The 18395-nt window shown below is 42.9% G+C and overlaps 1 protein-coding gene across 3 annotated transcripts in view; it reads left to right on the forward strand.

The window, feature by feature from the left end:
- ets1 (v-ets avian erythroblastosis virus E26 oncogene homolog 1) overlaps window positions 1-18395 on the forward strand; it is a 37864-nt gene that overhangs the window by 16057 nt on the left and 3412 nt on the right. For 2 of the 3 annotated variants that reach the window (XM_079674731.1, XM_079674733.1), the window contains 6 exons: window positions 10385-10504; window positions 11112-11312; window positions 11624-11701; window positions 12132-12377; window positions 13542-13802; window positions 18166-18284. In XM_079674731.1, the coding sequence (XP_079530857.1) occupies window positions 10385-10504; window positions 11112-11312; window positions 11624-11701; window positions 12132-12377; window positions 13542-13802; window positions 18166-18284 (1025 nt within the window). The remainder of the gene's footprint in view (window positions 1-10384; window positions 10505-11111; window positions 11313-11623; window positions 11702-12131; window positions 12378-13541; window positions 13803-18165; window positions 18285-18395) is intronic. The other variant, XM_079674732.1, reaches the window with a different exon arrangement.

Raw genomic sequence — 18395 nt, forward strand, 5'->3', positions numbered from 1 at the left:
TTTTATGGCAATACCTGCAGAGAGTAGTCTTGCACATACACTTCTCGCAAACTCACATACAAAGTGCTGACAGCCGCAGCTAAGTTGCCAAAAGCGTAGTGCTATCTTGCAAAACCATTTCGCAATGCTCGCTCCATACTCTTACTTGGGTCAGGCTGAGGCTGCCAAGTAGCAGATCACAACTTCACACAAACACTTCTTCTCCCCACCTCTCTCTCACACACAGACACACACTGTTCTGTTCACTCCTTGGTATTTCCATGCTCACTAGATAAGTGTTCTACCAATGTCCAAGGCTGTTCCTGATCTTAATAATACAAAACAGGGATGTTCAGTGTTGCAGGCTTGTTAAGGACCATGACAGGCTCTTTGCCTAAAACTTGCTGAGAGCGATAAGTGCTCCACAGAAGGCCAGAATGCATTTGTTGGATTTGTGATATCAGCATTGGACATGGCAGTTTTGGGAACTTCAAATGCTGCCTTTTTGCTCTCTAAACACCTGCAACCACATACTGTACATACGCATACCCCACTAACAGGCTTAAGTAGCTAAACCCACCTTACTATTTTGTTTGTTTTCTTTTGCGACGGAAGTGAAGTCAGTGTCAGCTTACCCAAGGCCTGTCCTCTCTCCATGCAGCGGAGGTAATTCCTTTTAAAGCGCTCACACTGTGCCAGGGTCATAGGTGCCCCCTAACAAGCCATCTTAAGTTCCACAAAGCTTGTATTCCTCTGTTCAGTTATAGCAGTCAATTCCTGACACAGCACACTTACTTCAATGTAACCCAGACCATGGTAGCTTTTTTTTATTATTATTGAAAGCATCATGTAGCCATAACAAAACTCTCAGCTCTACAGAGACAAGGTTTACAGATAGGAGAGGGTATTACTTAACAGGGAAGGTGTTGGATTGTGAACAACGACTGACAGGAAAGTACAAGTGCTCTTGTATTGCTGAAGTTCTTATGAGTGTGAAAGTATACTCAAGTAACATTGTTCTGGCGTTAACCGATAATAGATTTATTATTCAAGAGACTTGTCAATCATTTGCAATACAAGGAGTTGCCCGCTTTAAACTTGAGTGAGTCGTCCATCTTTTACTTTCTTTCTCTGTTCGTCAGGCCTGAAGGTCGAGGTTCAGTGACTGACAGGAATGTTTGTGAGCATGCCCCGCTGGGTGGCATGCATGGAGGCATAGCAGGAGCTTGAGTGGGAGTCTCACTTTTATCTGATCAAAACGCTGATGTTTGTTATGGCATGCCTGATGCTTCTTCTGAGAGCCCTTATAAGGCATCTTGTTCCACGCCCGCCACATACACTATGCACACAAGCACATACATGCCACACAAAAAACCCTCTGAAAAGGTTCACTGACTTTCTGTTCCAAGGTGCCTCCTACGTTTGGTATGGTTGTGGAGAGTGGTACGTAGCTTGTGTCAGAACAGGGGTTGTTACATAAGATCAGGTTTTTGCTTTGGTGCGTTTGTGTCAGCACTCCTTCAGTAGCGCTGTGTAATATATGCCAATGTTTGAGTGTGCGTGGCTGCCTGGCAGCTGTGCAAACACTGTTTGGGTGATCCAGGTTCCTCTTGATGTGGTCTGTCAATGCATCGGGCCAAATAGAGCAAAACCGGTCGGTTTCTCATCTAATGTGCACCATGTCAAAATGAGGACGATATGATTTGCCGGATCAAAACTCAATTAGTCAGCCCAATGTCACTGGGTAGTGTTTGACCAGGCCATGAATATGCCTAGAGGGCAACTGATACCAGCTTCCTCAAAGGGCCTCCCTGTGCTGGTCAGACTTGTCAACAGACTGGGCGAATAGAAGTAAAGGAGCTATCTTTGAGTTTCCACAATGACCCTGTCTTCTTTCCATCCCCATGTTGTTCAGTAAGCCACTGTGTTACATCAAATGGGTTATCCCTCCATTCAGTCGGTGTTTCATTCATTGGTCTGTCATACAGCCCGTCATTTTCCGTGTTGCCCATATAAACATAAAACCATTATACCGCGTGTGTCCTATCTCGATGCTTCCCTGGTGACTACACGCCTTAATCCTTGCTTATAAAGCTTAGTCATAAAGCAAGGCGTGTTGGTACCAGATACAGCAGTCTGCTAAATAGTAAGCATATGGTGTGAGTGAGAGAGGGGGTTGGGTGTTTGAGGGATGGAGAAAGAAAGACCTTCCAAGGTGTGGCCGATTTGATTGCAGTGAATAGTATAGTTAAAAAATAACAAGAGATCAAAACAATTTGTCGCTTCACAGCTTCTCTTTTTAGTCCCATTTCACAAAAAGCCAACAACAAAAACATAGGAAAATATATTCCTTGGCTGGGGAAATAAAGCATTAACAAGCTTTGTTGGTACCAGACAAGTATTTTTCAATCATTCACCCACCCACTCACACAATTCCTTCTCAAGTGTTCCTCCCCCTCCTTTCCCTTTCTTCCTCTGTTCACAAAGTCTCTCTGTTGGCCACATGGGTTCCTCTAACTTCACCTTGATGTGGTGTATAGTGTAGTGAGTTCCTGGTGTCCAATCCCCAGTCATTCCTTGCTTGTAATCCCTGAGTCATCCACTAGACGCCTGCTGCACCACACGCCATTGGCCATCCGACTGTGTGTCTGCTTGGCCCGCTAACTAGTTTTTGCTACCACAGCCCCTCCTCCCCCCTCCCCTCCCCTCCCTACTTTACCACTCTGACTGAGAGCCCTGACTGGCCTGACACTGCAACCAAATGGCTCCACAACTTCCCACTCATCTCAACAAGCGAACTTTTTTTGTCCTCGATTCTGTTTTATGATTCCTTATTTAGTACATGTGTTTCTTGTACTGGGTCGGAAATCAGGCTCGTTTTGTTCAGTTCATGTTCAAGATTTTCTTCGTTTTCTGCACACCACCTGTTTTTGGAGTCAGAACGCTGCTTTTGTAATCAAAAGCATAAATGGGGCATAGCGAGACTTGTATTGGTTGATTGGCCTACCAAAGCAAATGAAGATGAAAAAGGATGCGTTTGTGTGGGTGGCGCTCATGATGCGCTGGGCCTCAGTGACACAGTCAAATGGGAGGTAGGCCTACATGCGTTCTGGCAGCCATGGAGGAGGTCGAGGAATGGGACTTGTGTACGATTTGAGACTGCCTCTGGAGTTTAGCTATGAGCGTTAAAAAAAAGCTGGATTCCATTGTCTGCCTAGCCTGACCTCACTAGTATCTGCATGTTTTACTTATGAGTTGCCTTTATTCACTACTACGCTGTAGGCCTGAAAAGCCGAAACATTATGAGAACTTGGCTTTGACATTATTCGGTTTCACTAAGGCCATTGTCTAAGCGGAAAAGAAAATTCTGACTATTCACAAATGCATATTAGATATGCACTGTTTGCTTTCCTAAAATATGTGTTTGTTTTATGAATAGTTACAGTGTAAATGTGACACATTTTGAGTTTGAGTCATTGAGTAGGAACTTTACAAGATATGGTCAATGCTTTCATCATGACCAGTCACGTTTCAGATGAAGCAGTACGGTATCCCTTGAAGTCCAGTCATTCTTTGATAGAATGAGTCACAGCCTGCCTGTGCATGCTTATGTTTATGAGTGTGTGTGTGGTGGTGTGTGTGGTGTGTGGTGGTGGGTGTGTGTGTGTGTGTGTGTGTGTGTGTGTGTGTGTGTGTGTGTGTGTGTGTGTGTGTGTGTGTGTGTGTGTGTGTGTGTGTGTGTGTGTGTGTGTGTGTGTGTGTGTGTGTGTGTGTGTGTGTGTGTGTGTGTGTGTGTGTGTGTGTGTGTGTGTGTGTGTGTGTGTGTGTGTGTGTGTGTGTGTGTGTGTGTGTGTGTGTGTGTGTGTGTGTGTGTGTGTGTGTGTGTGTGTGAGAAAAGCAGAACAAGAGAAACAGAGATAGAAAGAGAGAGAGAGTTAGAAGGATGACAAGGTGATCATGAGTTTCCACATCTGCAAAGCAATGCGCATGTTATTGCAAAACACTAAGTTGTAACTTTCCAGTTGTCAAATCGCAGTTCAAATCTTTTCTCGGCAGCAAAGTCAGCCAAAGCTTGGATGTTTCAAAGTGTCATAAATAAAAAAACACTCATACTTTTAAATAAGATAAAGAAAATGAGATATGGCCATACGCTTGATGTGTAATGCTCCTTAGCCACGGAGCCTACACTAGGCTTAAAATAGAAGGACAATTTATCATCCCGAGCTGAAACCATTTTGCCACTTAGACCACAAGTCATTTTTGGTTGCATTAGAGGAAAACAAGAAAGCTGTGAGAAGCACATTAGCGATTGTAAAACAGAGGTGGAATGTAAGGCACGCAACATGAAAACACTTTGGTCTGGGGGGAATTTATTTATCAAGAATCCATCTGTCGCCCATAACTTGCCTTCAAACAAGTAACAAGCTCTTATATGTGTGATGTATAATTGGAGCCAGCCACTGCAAGACTTATATGCATATGTGTTGCCAGAAAGAATGGTTGAGTAGGGCGAACAATTCATCAATGTGTGAGAATGTGTGCCAGCATGTTGTCCCACATCATTTACACTTATATCAGGAAACCTGGTTGTGGAATGTATCAGTTTGGACAAAAAAGGGACAGGCACCATGTTTTGTGGAAAAAATGCAACACAGAGAGTAAACTGTTTGTCAGATATGCTGTGTGTTTGGTTTAACGCCTAAACAGTTCCCCCAGAGCATCCCCTGTCTGTTTACACAGCGACGGAGCCTGGGAGGGCAGCTAGCCTGGATACAGCTAGGCTAACACCACCTGCACTCTCCAGTATAACGCTCCTCTGTCAGATCCCCTTTCTCACTGCTATACCAAAAAACCGATTGATAAAAAAGACAGTCAAATTATTTCTGATTTAAGTAGTGCTTTCATTCTAAATATTGAACATATGAGGAGGTCATTGAAAACCATCTCAGTGGTCTCAGTGTATGCCAGCTTTTTGCTTTTTCCCAATTTAGTTTGTCTTCTATAAGTAATAGAGAACTTGAACGTTGCGCAATAAGCTGTTGAGAGAAGTACGGTACTGTTGCTCAACCAAATACTTGAGGCATACCTTAAACATGCCTTTTGACACCATTAAAGATTACAGAAAAACAAAGCTTGTAGGCAATTTTATAAGCAAGAAGGAGCCTTAATCCTACTGAAAGCACCTCTGAATGACTCCTTCTTCTGGAAAAAGGCTTTCCATCAAGCTTTTAGCAAAACATATTTAGCGTCTGTTGCCGATGGCGCTTACCATCTCAAACGTAGAGGTAATGTCATATCAAGCGCTGAGACTTTGGCATAAACAGTAGAGGTAATGCACTTTCAAATCATAAGCTAATATGATTTCAGAGATGGACAGAGTGGAAGAGAGAAAGACAGCAAAGCAGCTTCAGGGTATTAGTCTGGATTCTTGTCTGCTTCAGTAGCCGGTATGTCTGTGGTGTTGATGATCCCGGACAACTCTATAGTTTCATGGTCAAAGACAGATGTCAGCAGTAGTGGCCTCGCTGCGTACAGCTGTTTAACACCACCACAGGCTTGAGCTTTAAGAGTGCAGCCAGAAGCCAGCGGTGACCTAAGAATACAACTAGTGTTTCAGCAGGGTTTTCCGTGATAGTGGGTTGGACCTTGGTTGTCTGGAGGATCTGTTCTGGTCAACATTGTCCTGTGCTTGAGCAGACTTGGGTTTAGGCTTGGTTTGGTTTCTCAACGTTTGCTTGAGCCAGGCCTATATATCTATTCCTGGACCTTGGCATTGAGATGGAAATCAAAACAGCGGAGCGGCTGGCTGAACAAGTGGTCCTCTCAAAGTCAGACTGCCACCCCGTTCTCCTCCTCTTGCTCCACTGCAACCCTCAGCCACCACTCTATCACGCTGTAGCGCTGAATGGGACCCTTCATGTTGGTCGGGTTTATGACCCCGGGTTTTCAGATCAGGGGTCCAGATACAAATCTCCATCAAAGGCTCTCTCAGATACCAGTGCCACCTCTGGTCTGCTGTGGTCAGACTGGTCTGCCTTTAAAGAGTCTTTATGAACCCTTGGCAAGTATCCAAGACCTCCTCTCATTTCCCCTGCAGTGTGCTGAAATATACCTGCATGCATGTAGGGATATGACCCTCAACTGAACCCACAACTCACCTCACATCCAACAGGAAGTGGCAACTTAGCCACAGGAAGTGGACTTTTTTGCAGATTTAAATAAACCCCACCGTTCACTACAGAAGGGCATAGAAATAGAGGCATGAATTACCACATGCTTTGACACCATTATAAATAAATGACTATTTGACCTTAACATTCTCCATGACCCTAACATCTCTGAATGGCCTTTCAGATGTCATCCTCATTGTAATTTGTTTCAATTTCTCTCACAGCCGACTCTCTTTCCTCACGCCAACACACTCCCACTCTTTGGATAAACTCTATAGGGCTATTTATAGCTCAATCGCATGACAGAAACCATATTGTCCCTTATTTTTTGGGTCTGGTAGCCTGCTCTGCTTGTATCATTGCATCATTCTGAGTGGAGGCAGTAGTCCAGGCTTTATGAATGAACTGAGTCTCCGCCAGAGGCTGGGAGATGGCATTGATCCCACTGTGATGTCACTCCAGAGACAAGGAGAAGAGAGAGAGCATTATGAGACCTCCCATTCATTCTCCTGCCTCTCTCTCTCCCCACTGTGCCCACCCCCGGTTCTCTTGTCCTGTGATGGGCTCATATTACAGGCCGGTGAGTCATCCCCCCTTACTCATTCACCCCTCACCCACCCGGGATGCTCCCTTGCTATCTTCCCCAGCCCAGCCCGGCCCTACCCTGCCCTGCCCAGCCATGCCTGTTCCAGCCCCATAGACTTTGGCCCCAGTCGCAAAAATTCCCAATTTCACGCCCACGCTCTTGCGCACAGGCAAAGAAGGCTGCTAATTTGCTTCATGTGTGTGTATCAATGTGTGTCAGATTAAAAGCATATAAAGCCGTACAGAACCTACGCTGGGCTTGAGTTAGGGCTTGGTCACAGAGGCACAGTATGTCATGGAGAATCCTTTGGAGAAGTATGGTTGTCGCACTCAGCAGCCTGAACATTACTGATGTCATGGGAAGATGGGAGTGGCTAATCAATATGTTTAACTGTGAATTTCAGACTCAACATCAGTCTCATTATATCAGCAATTATTAGAATAGATGTACTTATTATTATTCCCTCTACATCATTCAGAGAAAATGGTTTAATTTCATACTTTTCACTCAAGATGCTCTTTTTACTTTCGTTAGCTGTTAGTGAACCGCCATAATGTTCCCTGCGATTTACACCCACGCCTACATTTCGTGAGCTAAGTGGATGGGACTCATTTTGCGGACAGACCCACACCGTCTAATGTGGAAAGTGATGACTTGTGGATGCTCTAACTCTCGGTACATACTGACCATTCTGCATCTAATGGGACTCGCAGGCATTGAAATCCTATCAGGACTTCATCATTTACTAGAGATCGTCTAGATCCAAGCTCGCCTCTCTCGCTAATGGATGCACACTGTACATTAGCTCTGCCGCAGATAACTTTCATATGGATCACTCGCCATGGAGGCTGCTCTTTATCCTTGCACTTTTAGGTCTTTTGTTTGCCTCTCAGCCTTGTTGTGTACTCTGTATCTTGTTTTAGGGATAGACAACAAAACATGCACCTTTAGTAGTATAATTAAAATGATTTAGTTGAAGGAGGAATGTGTCTTTAAGAGACTGTTGTAGTATCACCTAACTGTACAACCTAAAAAAACATTTGTTGTGCTTTGAATATGTTCAAGATTTTAAACAAAAGTCCCATATTATTAAAAATAACAACTAAAGAAATCACACACATTGCAGTTCACATTTTGCTCTATAATCATGGTTCACATATTTCCCTTTGGAGGGTCTAATGGTAGTCCTCGTGCACGGTGGTGTTGAGTGTCTTCCATGGAGGATTTAGTGTTAAAGTGGAATCAAGTCTGTGTGGGCAAGCACACTGGGGCTATAAAAGCGATGAAGAGGGAGGGGGAAATCGGTTCGAAAGTGCAGACAAACTCCTCTGGATCCAGCTTAAATAAACTGCCACATTTCGACCCTGCCTTCACATCAAAGCGCAGACTGTCTGAGCCCCAGTCCCATCTCAGTTTGCAGCCGTTAGCAGTGCCCTCCTTTTTACACTTCCAACACTACTTAAAAGAAAAATGAGCTCAGCAGAGGCCTAGACAACCTTCCTATGAGGGGCAACTTGTACACAAAGACTAGCTCTGGTCTTATTTTCACTGTGAAACTGCACCATTTATTTTGATGTGCAAACTGCCAATAGTTTACAAAGTGAGATGGTTGTTCTCAGCTTCCTTTTAGGCTTTGCTTTTACTTCTGACTTGAATAAACAACGTTCTGTGTTCATCAGTGTAACAGAGAGCAGTATATTAAAACAAGCCTTAATTAAATTACATGAAATAGCAAAGAGCTCTTGTCTGTCTTCTGTCCCTGACCTCTTATGAGGCTTTGTTCTTTGGGGAGAGAAAATAAACAGAAAAAAAGAAACTAGGAGTCTTTATTTTACAAACAACCAGACAGACATTGGTTACATGGGCGAAGCAGCTGCTGTGCATTCCTGACGAGGTCGAGACGTCAACGAGTGGTGAAAACAAGCATGAACTGTATGTTGCCCCAGTGTTCGACTGGCAGATAAAACCACCGGCCAGTGGAGATGCCAGAACATCTGGGTTCGAAGAGAGGAGTTACACAACTCATGCTCATCATGATTTTGCCTTCAGGCTAAGCCTTTTTGATCTGGTTTTTAATGATTTTAATTGATGCACAATGGAGACGGACGGAAAGGGATGAGCTAAGGAGAAAGACATGCGGCACAAATCGAAGCCTGCTGAACCCTTCATTCTGCATGCACCTTAACCCTGATGAAGATTTGCTTCACACGCTTTACTTAACAAGTTGATGAGACAACATAATTATATTGTGTTCTGCAGACTTGATCACGATATATATGTCTTTCTTTGTTGTGTAAATGAGGGGTGGGTGCTTTGATAACGACATGTCAGTTAATTGGAACTCTATAAGGCCTTTATTGTCTATTTACAAGTCGCTCGTGGAGTCTTGGCCTGATTATTCTATTCTTGTGTTGGTGGCCTGGGGGTCTTTCCCCTTGTCCCCTTATCATCTCCCCTGCTTCGCCCCCTCATCCCACACTTCTGCAGCCTAGTCAATCTAATTAGATGAGTGCGAGTCATCAGGCACTGTTTAAAGCCATCAAAGGGGGCTCTGTTCCACAAAGGGTGCCCACTGGCTGTGATCAGAGAACAGTAACCCTAGTGTGTGTGACCAAGACCCTTGAGACAGCCCACCCCCCAAACTCTATAAGCCACCCGCCAGCAGCCACGGTGACATCATCACCTCATCCCTCGACCTTTGCACTCTCAGAATGTTTGACCCCATGCTTGGTCGGGTGACAGTAGGCCCACTGTGTCAGGGCAACCTGGTAGGAGGGCTAGCAGGGGTCATGGTGTCACTTATGGGCACCACGCACTGCTCCCCCACCCAGAATGTGCGGCTGGGAGAGAGGTTAATGTTTGTAGTGCTTGTAAATAAACGTGTGTGTTTATACTAATGCAGCATGCCAGGTGAGTGGGAGTTGCCTCAGGAATCTGCCTGGAAAAGCAGAAACTGTAGACAAGAGTCAAAAAGAAAAGTGGTAGAAAGATTCCTGTGAACTATCTAAAAAGACCAAGTGTAACATTAAGCAAACAAATTGACACATGGAGTTTTACCTCCGTTTGTAGACAGCTCTTGTTTAAAATACATTGGATCAGATATGTAGACAGTTTCTGTCTAGACAAAATGTAATTGTTGAGCCTTGCTGATCATCACGGTCCGATACAACTGTGTCTAGTGTGTGTGTGTGTGTGTGTGTGTGTGTGTGTGTGTGTGTGTGTGTGTGTGTGTGTGTGTGTGTGTGTGTGTGTGTGTGTGTGTGTGTGTGTGTGTGTGTGTGTGTGTGTGTGTGTGTGTGTGTGTGTGTGTGTGTGTGTGTGTGTGTGTGTGTGTGTGTGTGTGTGTGTGTGTGTGTGTGTGTGTGTGTGTGTGTGTGTGTGTGGGGGGGGGGTTGTGTGTGTGTGTGTGTGAACATGTGACTTGTGAACTACATTCACAAGTCACTCTTTCCCGCCCTCTTCTCTGATTCAATTCTATTTTTCATTCAGGAAACCTATTGGCATGACATACAATACAGGATGCATTCTCATATCTTGGGTTGTCAATTATAATTAAAGCATATGTGAACATATTAGTAATTGCAATCTCAAATAAAGGAGATATACAATTCGAAATAATATCATAATCAATTTTCTTTGTAAATTGCAGATCCGGAGTGTGGAGATGTTCCCCTTCTCACTCCAGGAAGTAAAGAGATGATGTCCCAGGCTCTGAAGGCCACCTTCAGCGGCTTCACAAAGGAACAGCAGCGGCTTGGTATTCCCAAAGGTAAGACTGTCAGCTTTTTTTTATAATTGCCTCATAACATTTTCAAAGAATCTCGACGTGTCACATGTCAGGCAATAAAGCCCGCTTTAGATAATTCTGTGAAGGCATCTCTTAGAAGAACATAAGGAGACACCCAGTTATTCTAGAAATGGCCGTACATTACATATATTTCAGTACAGGCAGACTGTCTGACTGCAGCTTCCAGAGAATCTCGAGACAGACATTACAATGATGACTTACTTTCAACCACACAGCCTCTTCAAGCTGTTTGGAAGCGGCAGGACTCTCAGCATGTAATCGTACTATATGTGCAAACTTTGGTTTTAGCTTGTCATTACCACTTCTGTTTACATCCACCCCGGCCTCCCTGTTTGTTTTTGATTGACTTGTCATGGTTAGATACATTGACCACAGAGGCGGTGTGAAAGTTGGTTGCATAATCTTTGATGGCATGACGAATAAAACCGAATGGTCTGTAGTTCAGAGAGAATATATGGCGTGCGCCATACTCTGTATGGACATGAGGATTAGGATTCAATGAATTGCACATGTACTTAAGGGGCTTTTCTAACTGTGTATTACAATTATTATGTGTGCTCGTCTTCAGATCCCAGACAGTGGACAGACAACCATGTGGCTGAGTGGCTAACATGGACAGTGAACGAATTCAGTCTGAAGAATGTCGACTTTGAAAAATTCTGCATGAACGGAGCCAGCCTGTGTGCGATGGGGAAGGATCGCTTCCTAGACTTAGCACCTGACTTTGTGGGGGACATCCTTTGGGAACATTTAGAAATGCTTCAGAAAGGTAATGCCACTTTTGTCCTAACGCTGTTCTTTTTTAATTGTCCACGCCACTTTTATTAGATTGTTTTAAGACGGCAACTTTATCAATTACATATAGTATGTGAGGAAACATATCCCAGCGCAGGGTCATATCACTTCTCTCACCAATTTAGAGTAGGACAGTGTTGACATTTGCTATAGTAACAGGAGCCAAACGGGAAGACACAATTCAGCTCAGGTCATTAATTTTTGATAATGCTGGATGCAGTTACACAATACATGAAATCAATGGTGAGGTCACTGACGCTCTTTCTCTATCTATTTTTCATGAAGAGGAAGCAAAGCATTACCCCATCAATGGACTGACCTCCAACTTCCAGGAATCCCGTTATACCTCAGACTACTTTGTCAGTAAGTACTAAAATCACTCTGCGTAATAGCACAAGACGTGAGCCTCCTTGAATAGAAAAAGAGGTGTGGTTTTGCGTAGTGAATAAAAGAGTTTGGGGATTTAGTGTTAGGAAGAAATGAACTTTTGGATTAAGTAAAAAGCCTGTTTGGGTTTGTTGATGCCATATTATAGGAAGCAATATGGCATGAATGTAAGTTCTGTTAAAGATGGGTGCATGACAAATCAATAATCTTTCCTCAAATGGACGAGACTCATCTTGTGCACTCAGGGCTGTTTCTGTGATGGGCTTTTCGAACACTAAGCAATTGGGCAGCAGTTGAGCACAATATAGATAATGACTCCACTCTATGATTGATCTCCCTCCTCTCCTCTGCTCCTTGCTCCCATCTCTGCTTTTCTATCCACACTCATTTCCCTTTGTGTCTCCAGGCTACGGAATTGAACATGCCCAATGTGTCCCTCCTTCTGAATACTCAGAGCCCGGCTTCATCACAGAGTCCTACCAGACACTTCATCCCATCAGCTCGGAGGAATTGCTGACGCTCAAGTACGAGAGTGAATATCCTGCTGTCATCCTACGGGACACGCCCCTCAACCCGCTGCAAGGGGACTACTTCACTGTCAAACAGGAGGTGGTATCCCATGACAACATGTGTGTGGGACGACTCAGCCGAGGTGAGGGGTCACAAACCAGACACGTAGTATAGTTGAGATTCAAGCAGTGGAAATGTGCTGCATTTCAGCGTTTTCAACCGATATGTTGTGATAAATAGGTCCATATAACAAAAGTGCAGGTACATGTTTTTGTGTGGGTTTGTGAGTGCGTGTGATTGTGCTGAGGCCACCAGAATCTTGTCATGCCACATCAGCTTGCAAGTATTAGAAGAGAAGAAAAGCAGGCCCTCTGGTTGGTTTGTGGTTCAAGAAAACCCGCCTCACACAATCTAGACTTGGTTGGGAGAAAAAAAGAAAACTCTATTGTTTCTGTCAGTGTGATACACGAACCAAAGCCACAACGTGTTCTCTTCTTGCCGCCCGTCCTTTATGTAAAACACTTCAAGTGGTGTAACCTTCAAGACATTTTTTTTTTTCTTTTCTTGTTTCTGTTGGCCTCTTTTTCCTCGACTTCTGAGTAAGGAGATAGAGGTGTCATCCTCAGCAAGCAAGCGTGGGGTTTTCTCATGCAACTGTTTGCTTTTTTCAATGTGCATGCTTGTGTTCTCTCCCACTGATAGTTTACAGAAGAATTAGCAGCATGGTTTACATTTAAAGCCATAAACCTAGGATTTTTCTTTCTCCCAAATCCCCCAGCTGTATAAATGAATAGCATCAGCTTTGTACACCATGCATGCAAGCCTCCTGCTAGTGCTCTAAGCATTTGCCTGCAAGGTATGTGGTCTGATCCTTACGCATCACACATTCAAAGCTTTTGAGCGTTGAATGGTGCTCTCCAAACGTGGGAAAGCATTTCGTAGCACAACTGATATCCACATGTGGCTTCAATTTCAGCAGTAGAACATTTCAGCATCAATCGAGTTGACTTGCATTATCTGTCATTTGGTAATAGCTCGCCGTTCAAAGGTTCCTCTTATCTTTCCCAAGGCCAAAAATAGCAAGGCAATTTGTGTGATTGTCTTCAATTTAAAATCAAACCCAAATGGAGGTTGTAAAAGTGAAATGAGGTGTGAAATGGACAGAGATGTTGAACTGTACAGAATAATATACAAGTTACTTCTAAGGTGTTGACTTAGAGTAGAGTAGGAAAGCCATGCAATACAAATTCAGGTTTAATAAAAATGTTACTATGATCTTTATAACACCTTTATTTCTTTCTCCCAGGTAAACTCGGAGGCCAGGACTCCTTTGAGAGCATCGAGAGCTTTGAGAGCTGCGACCGGTTGACCCAGTCATGGAGCAGCCAGTCCTCGTTCAGCAGCCTGCAGCGGGTACCTTCGTACGACAGCTTCGACTCAGAAGACTACCCCACTGCCCTGCATAGCCACAAGCCCAAGGGCACTTTCAAAGACTATGTGAGGGAGCGCTCGGACCTCAGCAAGGATAAACCCGTCATCCCCGCGGCAGCACTGGCAGGATACACAGGTGAGATGTCCACCTTTTAGATTTTTAGAAAGCCCTACCTTGAAAAGGGCTGTCGTTTTTCACAGAAGCTTTTCACAGCAGAAATCTTTCTTTTTTCATTTTTAAATCACAGGGTAACCGATAACATCAATCACAGAATCGGCTCCATTAAGTTGTGCTGCTCCATTGCCCAGCAAGCACGATCACAGGGCTGGCACTAGTACACATAAAACAAATGTATAATATGTATTTTCACATGATGGTATTCAAATGAACTTTATTCGGTTAGTTCAGATAATATTGCTGCTAATTTCTGATAGTATCTGAATGCCATCTGAATTTCAAGTCCTACTCTTGTTACTCTAGCTTTAAAAGATCCTATTGTTGACGTTCACATTTTAATTTTTAATTTATTGTACATATCCATGAAGACACACAACATGTGCTTTGAGTGAAATGTTCTCAGAAGTTGCAGAATGTTGTTACTTCCATCGATGATACGAGGAGGCTCGAAAAGATGTTGTGCAGCTGTAACACACTTTTTTTTTGTTGCTCTGCAAAAGCCCCAGATGTGGGGGTGCCTAAATGCACCACTTTTAGACCAAAGAGAAACAAAACAACAACACCTTTTTAGCCTGGCAACCCGAGTCATGCACATTACAGGAAGCAAAATAGATTTTGCTACTACCTCCTTCTTCTTCTTATTTTTTTTCTCTCTCTCTCACTCTGTCTCACACTCTTCTGTTCTGTCTTCACTTCTCATCTACCTCCTTGTTATCTGCAGCCCGCATCTCAACCTATTTTTCCGAGGTCGTCCTGGCAACGCTGGTGAAACATAAAAAGGATGCCTGTCCCTGCACATAGCACCGGAGTAACATTATCTCTTCATCACAAGAGGCATTTTCATACTCGTACACGCGCTAAGAGCAGGCCTATATGTTCTCCAACTTCAGTCAGATGTGTAGATAACTGCACACTTTTCAAGCAAATGCACTATTTTAGCATCTGTCAGGGTTTTTGGTCTCAAAAGGTGCAAAGAAAAAAAACACTGTTACTATATATTTGTAATGTAAGAAAAAAATACTTTTCAAATCATATGGTGCACAAGAACATGCATTTTGAAGCTTTTAGGAGGGTCAAGATAACCTTATTATGACATACACTGCTGTTTAAAAAATACATTTTGAGGATCGTATCTTAGGGTCAAAGTGTTTGGGACTTTTTCAGACGGTTGTGTTTAAATCATAGTCACACGGCTGTCGGATTGCCAACATTCAAAAAGGGGAAATCCGAGCACATCTTTCAACGACACTAACAATGCATACATCAGATCTCAACTGACTGTCCTAAAGTTGGTATGCACAAGTGAATTGGTCATCTGTGTGGCTATTAGTTCAAAAGCTTCTTATAGAACAGTGAGTCATTCATTCATAATGATGTCGGAAAGATGTCGTAATGCGCATATAATCAAATAATAAAGCTTTAGACACTGTCTAAAAGCCCCTCTAGTGACCATTAGGCTGAGTTGCTGCATGCACCCTATATGAACCAAGAAACTAAATATACATTTTGTTAAATCAGCTGAAACCAGATAAGCTTTTTGGAAGTTTTTTTTGGTATTCAACAATATGACATCTGGCTTTATGAAATAAGCTTTGGCCGAAATCTGTAATAGATCAGAGTGTAAACCCCTAGCATGTGGAAATATCTTCTTTCAAAACCTTTTTCAAATGTTCACCACAGCTTTCTCACTCCATTTACCGTTTTGGTTTTGACGTCTTACATGTATCAGTTGTTACGACAGGATAAATGTCTCCGAAGAGCACATGTGTGAAACACTGGTGAGTGTTTCCAGCCTAATGCATAGTAGTGTACTCAGCTGAGGAGAAGGTGTTTCCTCTAAGCTTTTATACAAAGAAAAAATTGGAAAGATAAAAAAAAAAACATTTTAATATACCCCAATTTATTTGAAAGGGAAACATGTGGAGCAGCCTGTATTCCAAGCTGTTATTAAGAGCACTGAAGGGAGAGTGTATCCTTCAAAGATGGAAGAAGTATTGGTGTGTGTGTTAGTGTCTTTGTGTGTGTGTTTGCCCATGTGCAAATGTGTGGTTTGATGAAAAAGTGTAAGGATGAGCAAGAGAGAAACCTCAAATATGTATATTTTTTAAGATTCCAAATGGATGTTTATGACAGATTGCTCTGTTCGGCTTCCTGTCCCAGTCACAGGGTGACAGGTGAAACTTTACAGGGAGTCCGATAAGCTTGAGAGAGATAAGTGAAGCTCTAGTTGTAGTCTCAGTGGTTTCCTGTGACAATTTGCCATTTACACCTTTCTCTAAAGTCACATTGCACACGCTAAACTCTGAATCTGTTACACGATACTTGCCTTTTCATTTGCATTGCCTGTCGGTTTAGTGAAGTGGAAAATATCGTAACTGTTATTATGTCTATTATTAAACAAAGATCAAGCATAAAAATACATTCATCTAAAAAAAGAAGAGATGGTTTATGCCAGATCAGCTATTTTCTATCTGCTGTCCCTGGGCGTGTACACATATACCATTCAACATACACTTACGAACATGACTGAGTCTCTATCCCATTAACACATGAAGAAACATCAACGTACGTATCTATCAAACCTATACCAGCACATAATCATGACAACTGTAATATTACAATTCATTTCAACTAAAAAGTCAAGTTAAAAGTTGTCAAGAATAATTAAGTGTATTACATTTTTTTAAAGTTAAGATTAAAAAGTGTTTTAGTTAAAATAAAACACTCAAATACATACAGGTTCTTTCTTTTTGAATTTGGAATCCATGATTGGTTTTTCTTTGAATTTTTACCTTTTTTCATTTTTCTACATTCAGTAAAAAATGTGGCCTTGGTTGCAGCCCACTCCCCACCCATCGTTCTTGCCGTAGCCATATACTCCACACTCATTTAGCAAACCACGGGTCAGATACTTAACTCTGCTGTGAATTCAAGCCCCCACCCCACCTTCCCTTTTGCCACACTGTGAGCCCCATTGTGCATGGAGACTTGTCAAATATTTTTGGAAACTTTCTTTTTTTGTCAAAGGCTCGTCTAGTACATTCTGGCGTGAGAGCTCACAGGGCTGGTAAACGGGCACTATATCACCCCTATGAGGGCTCGCTATTTTACAGTAGCAGACTTTTGGAATGTGAGGGAAAGCCCTCTGTCTGAAAGAAACCCAGTGTTTCACAGCCGCTCATTTTCCAAAGTCTTGGTGGCTGTTGTCATGCACCTTCTTCCAATCCTTGCTGGAGCTCACAGCACCATTTCAAATGTTCAACCCACACGTCTGTTTCCCTGAAAGCTTTTGTTTGTGTTACATAAAGGTACATTTGGTTTTCTTCGGCACTCGAGAGAGGTGACTTTTGCGTAGCTTCAGTTTTGCTGAGGCCGTGTGCTGCATAGGCAGGTGTGATTTCAGCATGCAAGCCTCAAAAGTAGGTGGGTGAGTGTATGTGCTGAAAAAAAACCACAAGATCAAAATGCGCTGCAGTGAATCTAGTTCAGAGATCAGACCTGTTTGGTTATCTTCTTTCTGCTTTCCCTCCATTTTCCATGAGATGTAATAAGCACTATATATCTAGCGCTATATTTACAGGTTACTATATTCTTTATCCATCATTACATTGTAGATGACCTAGCAAACCCTTTCTTTCTCCTACGCACAGTCTGCATTAACGTCTAAATACACCCCTTCTTTTTTTAAACTAGTGATTTCATCAGTATGGAACTCAGACAGACACAGACTCTATATTCACATACTGGAACTGCCAGACAAGGAGATACATGAAGAATGGGACTGTTGTATTTATGAAGACATTTGGTCCCTTTGCTGCACTTCAGTCTGACCCACATTAGAAGGTTTACTTCCCTCTTCAGACATAAGTGAATAATCGGCATGCATATTTAACACGGTCATACATAGCACAGAAGTATAGACTGTAGAGACATAACAAATTCCTCCTTTTGATCTCGAGATGACTTCACTTTTCGAGGGGTTTTGTACTTATCTACGCTATGCATTAACAGGATATAGATTCATGCAATGTTTCTCTCTTTTGTAAACTCCAATACTGGATATTTTTCTCTTTTTAAATGTGTTTTTGCCACTTTTGAGTTTGGGTTAAGGGTAAGCATCAACATACTGTGTGTGTATATATATATGCAATATAATTAAAAGGAACAGTACTTCGTGCTTTGTTAAAATAGGAACCTCACACTTATCTAATTAAAACCACACACCAACGAGTGTCTACCCAACCTCAATATGCCTCCTCAGTGTACTTCTTTTTTTTTTTAAACAAACACCTTCTCTCTTCCTCTCTTATGTGTTGTGCAGGCAGCGGCCCTATCCAGCTGTGGCAGTTTCTCCTGGAGCTGCTGACCGACAAGTCTTGCCAGTCCTTCATCAGCTGGACAGGCGACGGCTGGGAGTTCAAGCTCTCTGACCCAGATGAGGTGAGAGGCTGTGACCCTGCTGGCCACTGGCACACCTACTGGGAGGTCCTAAGCAGTTAGCCAGATGAACAAGAATTCTTCTGCCTTTGTGGAAATGTTTGCATGCCTTGT

This window comes from Notothenia rossii (assembly GCF_949606895.1).
Source record: "Notothenia rossii genome assembly, chromosome: 4".
In the NCBI taxonomy this organism is placed as follows: Eukaryota; Metazoa; Chordata; class Actinopteri; order Perciformes; family Nototheniidae; genus Notothenia; species Notothenia rossii.